Source organism: Betta splendens, chromosome 1, assembly GCF_900634795.4.
Source record: "Betta splendens chromosome 1, fBetSpl5.4, whole genome shotgun sequence".
Classification (NCBI taxonomy): Eukaryota; Metazoa; Chordata; class Actinopteri; order Anabantiformes; family Osphronemidae; genus Betta; species Betta splendens.
In genome coordinates, this window is record NC_040881.3 from 3,951,146 (window position 1) to 3,963,022 (window position 11,877).

Sequence of the window (11,877 nt, forward strand, 5' to 3'; positions counted from 1 at the left end):
GGATCTAATGTCTGGGATGAATATGGCCTAGAAAACACGAGGCGCTCTCTTTAAACATATGTGACACTGCAAACCTTTCTTTACATAGGATTCAAATTTGCAAAGGGATATCTGCTGAAACTAGTAAATGAGATTTAAGATTATAGTAAACTAGGGTTGGAATTCAATACTAGGAATCTGGATGAATGGAGACAACTGATCATGGCTGACATATGACTTATTAACAGTCATTGTTTATTATAAAATGTAAATTAGATATGCAATATGTAAAAAAACACCAAGCTAAGTGCATTTTCTTTTTATCAGTCCTGGTTCCTGAAAAGAATCAAAACAGTTTCCCAAATTCAAAATGTGTGAATTATAGAAATAGTGTGTAGTAATAATACTTATCGGCCATTGATACTGGTAAGCAGTTGCATGAGGGTTGGCTGAAAGTGCAGGCAACAGTTGGACTCCACCCTGTCCTGCCCCTTCATCCCTCCCTGTTCTCGTCTTCCTCCCCCTTTATGCAGAGCTCCCATACATCCCTCCCCCTCCTTCTCCACTCTTTCCATGCTTCATAAGTCTTTTCTTTTTTTGCCTCCCCTCTCTGTCTGCCTCCCCTTCTCGCAGAACATTGCATTGTGCTCTTGCTCCTCCCTCTCGTCACAGTTTTACTGAAGCAAAACTTCCATTTTCCTTCTCGTTCCTATATAAAAAAAAGTAAAAGTTTGACCCCATTCTGTGACATTAAAGTGTGTTCCACCCATGTTTTTCCACCCTAGGCACGAACCTGCCGTAACTTCCTGTCTGTCTCCCCTCGGTCCCCTCCTCCCCTTCCCCCCTTTCACCTCCCCTCCCGCTCTTCTGCTCAGCCTCTCTCTTCCTGAGCTCACTCTGTCGTTGGCGTTCGCGTTGACTGGCCAGAGTCCGCGAGCTGAACACCCTCTCTTATTTGATCCGCCACCTTCCTCTCTTCTCCATCCATCTCTATCCTGCCCTCAGGGTAAGTAGCCTAGAGAACCTTTAGCAAGCAGTTGGCTGAGTGTGTCTAGACATGTCAGTCACACCCACACACACAAAATGCATTTTAAGGAAGTAGAAGGCTGTTGAACAGGGCTGCTTTAAACATGGTCCACTTCGTCTAGGATGTGTTTTTTGTTACTTAATGTAAGTACGATGGTCATGTTTGAGTAGTTTTGCTTTATTTTTGTAGTGTTTTTGTGCGTTTGCTAACCTTGACCTGTGTTGTTCCTCGCGTTCATTTGATAATCTGGATTTTACTGGTGCACTAGAGTGAGTTTAGTGTTTTCTCTGGACATAGAGCTGAAATAGTCACCACCAGCTCTGCATCTTGAGCAACAGTTAGGATATGTGCAGTGTCTTTATTGTGTCTGTGTGAACTAACACATCTGAACTTCTGTTTTTCTGCGTTGGTTATCTTCCAGCCCACCAGCCTCTGGTTCCTCAACCCACTTCCTCGTCTGGTTCTGACCTCTGATTGGACATGGCTTACTATAGCTTCCTGCTGGAACCAATTAGCTGCCATGCTTGGAACAAAGATCGGACCCGTAAGTCTCCCCCTCTCTGATTGGTCACTTCCGTGATTTTGAGCCATTTTTTTTGCCAAACTAAACCTTTTATCATGTTTATTGTTTTGATGGAGAACACCTTGCTTCGTCCAGCACCAGCGTCAGACAGCAGTAGGCTGTGTCTGATTGGCTCCCAGGTGGGCGTAGGTATTTCCTGTTTCCTGTAACAGTGAGGGTGGTGTCTGGCCGTCGTGAGAGGCTCTTGTGCTCCGTTAGCTGCAGGAAACTTTTGCCATATTTGGTTGTTTTGATCAGCTCTTTGCCGTCTGGGCCGAAGCGGATGTTACAAGACTGTGGTGGAGTCACACACTTGCACAGATGTGGTTTCGTTCGCATTAGTTCATTTTGCAGGATGAGCACTCGGGATTAAAAAAGCCACACACACATCAGTAACCACACTGCAGCGTTCAGACAAGCGGAGCTCCTGACTCATCGGCTGACTAAGACATAAACTGAGCTTGCTACAACATTGTGGGAAGAAAGGTCCAGTTCTGGCTTATGGTCTGTCTATTTAAAGATGCCATGTGTTTGTTCTGCCTTCAGGCAGACGCGTACTGTATTTCTCTGTTCTGTACACAGTCAGCTGTTCTTTGTTACTCCCCACTGACCAACCCATTATGAAGCTCTCCTGACAATTACACTGGACTTGACTCTCTCTCTAATGCGCTTCCCGTTTCACGTTTCACTAATTTGTGCGCTCTCTAATGCACAGCATGCTTTTTCTTTTTTTTTTGCAGAGATCGCCCTGTGCCCCAACAACCATGACGTTCATATCTACAAGAAAGATGGGGCCAAGTGGACGAAGATTCACGAGCTGAAGGAGCATAATGGGCAGGTCACAGGTGGGACATAATCAACTAAATTACCCCAGAAAACTACAAGCTGCCAGAATAACGGCACGTGAACAAGGATAAAATATCCTTCTTGTGCAGGTATCGACTGGGCTCCAGACAGCAACCGCATCGTTACCTGTGGAGCCGACCGGAACGCCTACGTGTGGACCCTGAAGGACGGCGCGTGGAAGCCCACCCTCGTCATCCTCAGGATCAACCGCGCCGCCCGCTGCGTGAAGTGGTCGCCGAAGGAGAACAAGTTCGCCGTGGGCAGCGGCTCCCGCCTCATCTCCATCTGCTACTTCGAGCAGGAGAACGACTGGTGAGCTTCAGATTCCGGCTTTCCACTAAAGGCGCTGGATGGGTCTGTGCTGCGGATGCCAACGTGCTGCGTTGTCTCCCGCAGGTGGGTGTGTAAGCACATCAAGAAGCCCATACGCTCCACCATCCTCAGCCTGGACTGGCATCCTAACAACATCCTGCTGGCAGCCGGATCCTGTGACTTCAAGTGCAGGTATGACAGAGTAGACAGACTCCCACTACTACTAACCTGTGTGGCCTGTGTGTCTGATGATCCAAGACGCTCTCACCTGCAGAGTGTTTTCAGCCTACATCAAGGAAGTGGAGGAAAAGCCTGGACCGACCCCCTGGGGGAACAAGATGCCGTTTGGGGAGATGCTGTTTGAGTCCGGGGGCTCCGGAGCGGCGAGCGAGGCCTCGGCGGGGGGCGGCGGCTGGGTGCACAGCGTGTGCTTCTCCCACTCCGGCAACCGCCTGGCCTGGACCTCCCACGACTCCACCGTGTCCGTGGCCGAGGGAGGAAAGGCCAGCACGTAAGCGGGGGGGGCGGGGCGGGGGCGGGGCTTCATACCTGCGCGTGCTGGGCGTCGGCGCTGACCTTTGTTACCACCTCCACAGGGTGAGCAGCCTCAGCTCGGAGACGCTGCCCCTGCTGTGCGTCACCTTCATTACAGAGAACAGCCTCGTGGCAGCTGTGAGTATCAGATGCACATGGAACATTTAACTCCAGCTCCGACAGACGGACAGTGTGCTGTTCACACGTCGGCGCCTCCCAGGGATTGCATTGAAAACGCCCTGTGTGTCGTTCCAGGGCCACGACTGTTTCCCGGTGCTGTTCGTGTTCGACGGGGCCAAAGGCAGCTTGAAGTACGGTGGCAAACTGGACATTCCCAAGCAGGCGGCCCAGAAGGGCATCAGCGCCAGGGAGCGCTTCCAGAACCTGGACCGTCGGGCCTCGGAGAGCCAGAACACCGACAAGGACCTGAACACCCTGCACAAGAACAGCATCAGGTGGAGGACGTTTTATGTGAACGAAGAGAAGACCCAGGTGAAGACGAGACCCTTTAAAATGTTAAACTACTTTCTCTGACTGTATTTCAGCCAAATCTCAGTGCTGGAGGGAGGAAGGAACCAGTGCACCAAGTTCTGCACCACCGGCATGGACGGAGGAATGGGCATCTGGGATGTCAAGGTAACACACAAACACGCTTACGACCTGCTGACGTGTTTCCACAGCCACAATGTCATTGGCGGTGATGTAATGTTTTTCGTTCCAGACTTTGGAGTCAGCAATGAAAGATTTGAAGATTGTGTGAGCTGCAGTTCACAGCTGGTCCAACGTTCAGTAGCACCGCTGCCTTGTTACCCAAAGCTTCTTGGCCTTATTGTAATCAGGTATTATTTTCATATGCAAGTGAAACAGTGTTTGTAACTCTTCAGAACAGCTCCATAAATGGTACTTTCAGAGTTAGATTAGTGGAATTACAGAGGGCTCAGTCTGAGCTGATGGTTCAAAGCTGGAATTTTATATCAAAGCTGGAAAACGTGTTGAAAGCTTATGCTGGTCATAATACTCCTTTAATAAACGATGCTGTTACAGGACGGATTGTGGTGTGAATGTGGGTGTGTCCTTACACTTCAGCAGCTCGAACCAAGAAATGTTCTGCAACTATCCATTAGTACAACAGAGTGTTTGTCTCACTGATCACAGTGTCAGCAGTTCAGCTCCTCCTGTGTGAGCAGGAACATCTGGCCCTTCCATTGAGTTTGACACACACATACACCACTATCATCATTCAGTCATTGGCCTCTTTATTAGGAACACCTGTACAGTCTAACTCAGCCCAAAGCAGAAGTTATTATTTCTCATGTTTTACACTGAAGCTGTCAACAAGGTGATAATTCTACTATGTGTGTGTTACAGAGCTCGTACAGAACTGATTATGATAAGACTTGTTCTAATGCTTTGCCCCCACAAACATTATATTAATGCATAATAACATTAGAATAAAAGTCCTTAAATATAAACGTATAGTAGAAATGTCACTTTTCTTACAACATGTATTGTAAAAGTAAAATAAATTTTTGTTGGTTTGGATTAGAGGTGGTCTTAATACAGTGAGTATCGTCGACCAGACTCCAACTCTGGGACTACACCGCCACCTAGAGGCGGAGCCGGGAGCTGCACGTGCAGGCGCAGACCGGCACGACCCCCCCTCCACCCACCCCCGTCATGAATCAGAGCCTCAGAAAATGAGGCGGCATCCTTCAGTGATGAAAACCAGCGCTGCCCGGCGAGTCGTGATGAAGTGAACCAACGAGCGAGCGAGAGAGAGAGAGAGAGAGAGAGAGAGAGAGAGAGAGAGAGAGAGCGAGACCACCGCCATCACCGACTGAGCTGCGTCCACAGAGACCCTTCCCGACGCCCACCCTTCCGGACCGGATCCTCTGGAGGCAGCTGGATCGGGATGCGTCCGTCTCCCGGCGCTGCTTGAGATGAGCATAAAGACGTCGACGCGTTCCCGTTGAAGCGGCGTTGCGTCTCGTTGCGTTGGACCCGTAGAACCGGCTGAGAGGGGATCGAGGCTCGAGCCCGTCCGTCCGCTTGCTGTCAACTGTTGCTTATTTCCTTGTAAATGAATCTAGTAAGGTAGGTGAAGCCGCTTCATACGGATGTCTCCCCCGGTGATGTGATTCAGGAATAATAACGCTGGGTTTTAGTGATGCTGAGACAGAGGAGGATGCTGAGGTTTTTAAAAAGGTCCACATTTCTATTTCAACATGTGACACTCAGTGATGCTAGTAGTCCATTATTTTGCTCCAGAAGCGTTTTGAAGAGTAGGACACACTTCCCTCCTCGTCATCATCTCGCTGCCTCCTCTTTATGTGTCTGTGACTCACACAACACAACACAAACAAACACACATCCTGCCTGTGCTCAGCCTCCTTGACTGATGGACACTAGAGCTGCACTGCAACTTCGTTAGATGGCGACTACAGCTGGTTGTGTCCGAGCTCTGTCAGATTCACAACAACTCCACAAAGCGAGAGGACAGCAGCAAATCCTTGTGTTTGATGAGCTGGAGATGAATTGTTTTTATATTGTAGCCTGAGAAACACCTCAAGCTCTTGGTGGTATTTCCACTGGACTCCACGCTGCATTAGACCTTTTCAACCTTCAAAGCGGCCTGCGGCTAATACATAACATATGGAAATCGGTTGTGGAAAACCCTCTGCGTGTGTGGAAAGTCTGTCCGCAGAGTTATGGTGCTCCATAGACTGATGCTGAACTCAACAAAAGGCTTTAAGAACAAACAGGTCAACAAGGTGCGATGCGGTGTTTGAATAAGAACAACGTTCACTTAATTAGCGCTACAACTAACTAATAATGTATCTGTTAATTTATAAAATAAATGAAGGTGTCAGCCTCAAATTGTCATCACTTGACCAGAGAAAAACAATACTTATATAATAATGAAAAAAAGATTATATATAATAATGAATTCAAATAATTATAAATGTTATTATTTCAAAGCTGTATCATCCGCTGCAGCCTGATTGTGTGTGAGAGCAGCGATGACGCTTCCAGCTGCTCCTCTCTGGCCACTCAGTGTCTCTGTGCCTGGCCTCTGGCCCGGTAATTATCAGGCAGCTTGATGAAGTCATTGCTGACCCGAGCAGGCCCGCCGGGCCTGGCGCTGCCTCGCGCAGCTACGAGGGAGTCACTCAGACGGCGCCAGGCCAGTGCTGCAGAAGGACCGGGAAGCTGTTCATTTGGGACAGAGCCGCACGATCCTGAGCCGGGTCACTTAGTGTTAATGGCCACAACAATGTGTGTGTCTACAAACAGCGGCTGGAAGAAAAGGGGCTTGAAGACGGACGGAATGAGGATCACTTCCACTAAATCATTATCTGTCACACTGACTTTTATTTGTCCCTTTCTGCGATTTTGAGCTGAAGATGGTTTAAAAGCGTCGACGTGTAGGAGGGAAGCGTGATGTTCAGCGTGTTTCACACTCACTCAAATGACATTCACCATTTAAGGCAGTCTACGAGCTTTCAGGTGTTTCTAGCTCTGGGGACTGGGACGTGTGGAGGACTGGCTGTTCTTCGGATTCAAATGTGAAAGAATGAATATTTCATCAGCATTCCCTCTGATGGGAACCTCTTTCTCTCCACTAATCTTGGAACTGTGTGTGTGAGCGCGACAAAAAGAGCGACACATCACTGGATCTAGGTCTCTTATGAAATGCAGCCCTGCGAGATGCAGCCTGAACACAGGGAGGGGATGTGGTTCCTCGGCTCACGTGCCGCTGTCTGTCTGCCTTCCTGCATGTTAATTCAATCACGGGGACGAGGACGGAGACGCAGAAGCAGTCGCAGGAAGACGGGAGGAACCATGAACGAAACGCGTCGCTTTCTGGTGCGGGAACAGCCAAAAAAGGACAATCCCTGCACGGCGGTTACCATGACGACGGTGACATCAGCCGCGTAGAGCTGCCCCGTGTTTGTTTGGGCTCCACGTGCGTTTTTTTACTTCTGGCTTTTACGTTTCTACTGGAATTCGCAGATGCATCCGTGCACGTGGGCGGTTTTATGAACGAGGCGATCGGGACAGACCTCGGGTTCAGTTGGTCGGTGGTTACCCAGTGTTGCTTGGCAACGGTAGTCATGGCAACACGTTGAAGCATGCTCTGGCGTTGCTTAGTGATCAAAAAATGGAGGGCGGGGTGGAATTTTACGGGACACCACACACACACACACACACACACGGATACAAACGTTTGAATTGTGGAATGTGTTTTCAGGACATTAAATAGAAGCAAAATATAAGAGATGAGTTCATCATAATAGTTTCAACAGATGCTTTTATTAAGATCATTTTAATTTTAAACAGTAACAAAATTGATTTATTTTCTTTTCACACAGAACAAAGTGGCCCAATATTTTCATGACTAAGCTTCATTTCCTTGAAACTTCCAAAGCCCAAAGGTTTGGAACTCTTCCTTGAATGTTTGTTTTGTCTGAGCAACATCCTTAAATAAGAAAATCAGAAAGTATTTAAATTAACTTACTGTAACTCATTTTGTCACTAGTCCAATAGTTTCAGCTTTACAGAAGCTATTGATTCTGTTGATCATGTGAACTTATTTTTGTTTTGTGACTGATTTATTTCTAGGTTTATGAACAACCGCGTTCCTCCCAACAAGCGATACCAGCCCACAGATTATGAGCATGCTGCCAACTGTGCCACGCATGCGGTGAATGCACGCACACGCACAAACACACACACACACACACACACACACACACACACACACACACACACACACACACACACACACACACACACAGAACCCTGCTCAGCTTCGACCCTCTCTCGCCCCCACTGGTTTCCTGTAGCTATGGATAATTCCCAGTCTGCTGGGCAGCTCGCTGCTGCACTTCCAGTCCGAGGACCAATGGGAGCGGCTGTCGGCCTGGGTGTACGGCGCCGGGCTCAGCTCCCTCTTCATCATCTCCACCCTGTTCCACACTGTAGCCTGGAAGAAGAGCCACTTACGGTACTTACACCCACACGGCAGCAGAACCCAGCGCGTTGCTCCCCAGCAGGTGCTTTCCATCACCCGTGTGTCTCTCTGTCCCAGCTCTGTGGAGCACTGCTTCCACATGTGCGACCGGATGGTCATCTACTTCTTCATCGCCGCCTCCTACTCGCCGTGGTAAACCGCTCACCCGTTCTTCGCGTGTGCGTGCAGGCAGCGTGTGTACTTACTGTCCATCTCCACCAGGCTGAACCTGCGTGAGCTGGGCCCGTGGGCGTGCCACATGCGCTGGCTGGTGTGGGTCATGGCGTCCTTCGGTACCACCTACGTCTTCTTCTTCCACGAGAGGTCAGCTCTTAGGTTTGCGGCTCCAGGCTCCGTCACAAGCTCTACCTGCTGACTTACTGACTTCCTTATTGCTGTGTCAGGTATAAGATCATGGAGTTGATCTGCTACACGGTGATGGGAGTCTTTCCTGCCCTCGTCATCCTCTCAATGGTGAGTTCTGCTCCCCTGCAGCCTGTGTGGGTTTAACGCGAGCCTAAATGCGGCTGAAGCCCCTCCCTCTTCTCAGCCGGAGCAGTCGGGGCTGTACGAGCTGCTGGTGGGTGGAGCCTTCTACTGCCTGGGCATGGTCTTCTTCAAAAGCGACGGCATCGTGCCCTTCGCCCACGCCATCTGGCACATGTTCGTGGCCACGGGGGCGGCGATACACTACTACGCCATCTGGAAGTACCTGTACGCGCAGCCGTCCGGCCAGGTCCAGACGTCCAGATGACAGCGGCGCTGAACCTCGAGGGAGAGGAGACGCGGGCTGTGTTCAGATTCAGGGGCCGTGAACGGGCAGATTAACAGAGTAAGACTGACGCTGGTCCTCATCCACTCATAAAGTCACTCAGAGCCATCAGACAGCAGCAGCAGCAGCCTCAGGCTCAGGGTGGGAGGTCATCTGCCTCCACCGGTTGGTTTTAACCAAAACGTCATGAGGTGTTTTAGGAAAGTCTCACCTTTATAAGTATTTTTGCGACTGAACCTTTTGGTCCTGAATCCTATATGCAGCTGCACTGTAAAGGCCAATTAGCCTGTGAGACCGCACCCGGGGTAAAATACCACGCTACGATGCTTCACGTGTACAGTGAACGGCGCAGGGGACCTGAGTGAGCACATCGGCCTCTACATCCACGGCTTCTGCCTCTTAGTTTGTGGCGGCTGCACAGCCAGAGCCGTGTTTACAGAGATGCAGCCAGTCTATCGTTCCCACAGACGTGGCCACGGCTTCCTGACTTATGAGTGGATGAGGACACTGGACCCGCGTGCAGCAGACCGCAGGAGCAAGCGAAGCAGCTGCTGGCGACAAATCTGGACAGCTCATGAATAGAAACACAGCTTTTTGTTGTTTTACGTCCTCAGTCGATCTCAAATCCAAGCGACAGTGTTTGGTTCCATTCCAGTCATCAGGGTTTGAACGGCTTCAGCTTCACAACGTTTACGACGAGCTGACGTTTATATTATAGGTCATTATTTTAAGTATTACTGCCATTCTCCAAAGAGTGTTTGCTTTCATTTTGTTTTATTATCAGTAATTTACTACTTAAGTCCACAGCTCTAGATAGTAACATTACTCTTCTTGATATTACTCGTGCTACGGTTTAGCAGTGGTTGCTTTAGTCGGTGATTTACTGTGATTTCCAAGTCGAGCATGACTGTAGATTCATTTTCTGTTGAACACAGACATTGGTTTTTACCTGTGTGCTTCCATCGTTAGTGGACAACTCGATTATCAAACATGTTGGTTGAATTCCGATAGTTCACTGTTGTTGACTAGGTTTAGAAGTGAAACAACGGCCTGTATTTATGACTTGCAGTATTTATTAATTTCATCTATATTTTTTTAATGTACATATATTGTGGGTTGAGTATCTTCGTTAGCCCATCCTAAATGAGCGGGACCCGTCTGATGAGGGGAACCCTCTGTCAGATCCAGCACTGCCAGTACTGACTTACTGCCACAACCGATAGCACAGCCCGACCAAAACCCGACCCAACCACGCGCATCTCACACTTGAAGGGAAACTGAAGCTATAGCATTGTTGAACAATCTGGCCCGATATTAAGGCATCTCAGGTGTGTGTGTGTGTGTGTGTGTGTGTGTGTGTGTGTGTGTGTGTGTGTGTGTGTGTGTGTGTGTGTGTGTGTGTGTGTGTGTGTGTGTGTGTGTCCCGGTCTAACTGGCTCCCACGAATCCAAAGCCGCTAATCGGCCGAGTGTTTACACGTAGATGAATTTACACCATATTCACATAACCACAGCATGTGTGTCCTCAGTGTGTGTGTGTGTGTGTGTGTGTGTGTGTGTGTGTGTGTGTGTGTGTGTGTGTGTGTGTGTGCGCGTGTGTGTGTGTGTGGTGAATAGGGTTCAGGCCCGTATCGTCCGACGGCCGCTTGACTGATAGGTTACACTGGCAGGTATTTGTACGTCTCGCTGCTGTCTGTCTCTCAGGATTTGGGTCATTTAGGCTTAAAAGCATGTGACGGCACATTCAAGTCGATGCCCCACTTGTTTAGGTGAAGTCTGAAGCAGTGACGCGATGAAATCGCTTCGCGGGGCTTCATTTATTGCTGGCTACGGGTGTTTATCTCTCAGTAGAGCAGCCCTTCTCCAAATCTTCTGCCAACTTTACTTTACTGAACTACTATAAGGCGACCAAACAGGAGAAGGGGATAAAAGCTGCAAAATCCACTGTGGAGAAAGGTGAAACCATACACAACCAGTCTGCCCAGTCAACACAGTCTAATATACTTTACCTCTAATAGTCAGTATTTAATCCTCAATCACATTTACAATCTGGCAACCAGTGCATAAATGCAGCATCATCCTGATGGAAACGGCCGCTAGTCGTCCTGTCATTCATTATTTTTGCAGGATGTGAACCCAGGGTTTATCGTCCGTTGCCTTTTTCTCCTCTCAGCAGGAAGCGTTAATGTAACATGAGCTGACTGGGAGTCCCGTTTGCCACACGGTGCAGTGTTTACATGAACCCGCGGGCGCCTACTGAGAATCCTCCATAGACACGTTTGGCCGCTCTGAGATGACGCGTTGGACGATTCTGTCTTGTCTTTATTATGATACGTGGCTCATTCAGACTTACGGCCACTTTATATAGAGCTCTGTGATATTATAAACTCTCCGTGATGCCTTCATGGACCCTCTGTACATCATTCATAGACGCTCTGTGATTGTGGAGCCACTGACTCTGTTCTCAGTGCTGCTAGTGTTTTGATTACATTGATTATATTATCCTATCTTTCTCTACCTTTCTCTGTGTCTCTGTGGTGCTTCTGTGCTGTGATAAGCCTTTATGATGGCGACAACGCTTTTATCTTTTCTATCTCTCTTGTAATAAAAAAGCTTTTTCATGCAGTTTATTCCTTGACTCAACATTTTATGATGTTTCGCCTCCCGAGAGAACCTGCTTCTTTGTCTACAGAAGCTCCTGAAAGGACAGCTGCAACAATATAGTCAAATGTAAAGATATAATATTGTCGGTGCACATCCATGCAGCGCGCAGAGGAAAATAAAAATTATATCAGATAAAATTACAAAAAGATCAAAGGTATGAGCTAAAAA

General features: G+C 48.6%; 2 protein-coding genes across 4 annotated transcripts; both read left to right on the top strand.

Moving 5' to 3' along the window:
- The first annotated feature begins 825 nt into the window (after positions 1 to 825).
- LOC114858454 (actin-related protein 2/3 complex subunit 1B-A-like) lies at positions 826 to 4,306 on the top strand. 2 transcript variants are annotated; one of them, XM_029155729.3, is made up of 10 exons: positions 826 to 985; positions 1,428 to 1,550; positions 2,309 to 2,413; positions 2,504 to 2,726; positions 2,811 to 2,918; positions 3,001 to 3,237; positions 3,323 to 3,398; positions 3,516 to 3,715; positions 3,806 to 3,896; positions 3,982 to 4,306. In XM_029155729.3, exons 2-10 carry the CDS (start codon positions 1,487 to 1,489, stop codon positions 4,018 to 4,020), a joined length of 1,143 nt encoding a protein of 380 aa, XP_029011562.1. In that variant the 5' UTR covers positions 826 to 985; positions 1,428 to 1,486; the 3' UTR covers positions 4,021 to 4,306. The 2 variants fall into 2 exon arrangements, with proteins under 2 accessions (XP_029011562.1, XP_055364762.1); XM_055508787.1 differs by lacking the exon at positions 826 to 985 and adding an exon at positions 1,028 to 1,149.
- Positions 4,307 to 4,453: 147 nt separating this feature from the next.
- Positions 4,454 to 11,675, top strand: LOC114858482 (monocyte to macrophage differentiation factor 2-like). 2 transcript variants are annotated; one of them, XM_055508827.1, is made up of 8 exons: positions 4,454 to 7,227; positions 7,634 to 7,696; positions 7,884 to 7,965; positions 8,108 to 8,268; positions 8,353 to 8,427; positions 8,497 to 8,598; positions 8,679 to 8,748; positions 8,825 to 11,675. In XM_055508827.1, exons 2-8 carry the CDS (start codon positions 7,656 to 7,658, stop codon positions 9,026 to 9,028), a joined length of 735 nt encoding a protein of 244 aa, XP_055364802.1. In that variant the 5' UTR covers positions 4,454 to 7,227; positions 7,634 to 7,655; the 3' UTR covers positions 9,029 to 11,675. The 2 variants fall into 2 exon arrangements, with proteins under 2 accessions (XP_055364802.1, XP_029011619.1); XM_029155786.3 differs by having other exon boundaries at positions 4,454 to 5,354.
- Positions 11,676 to 11,877: the final 202 nt, after the last annotated feature.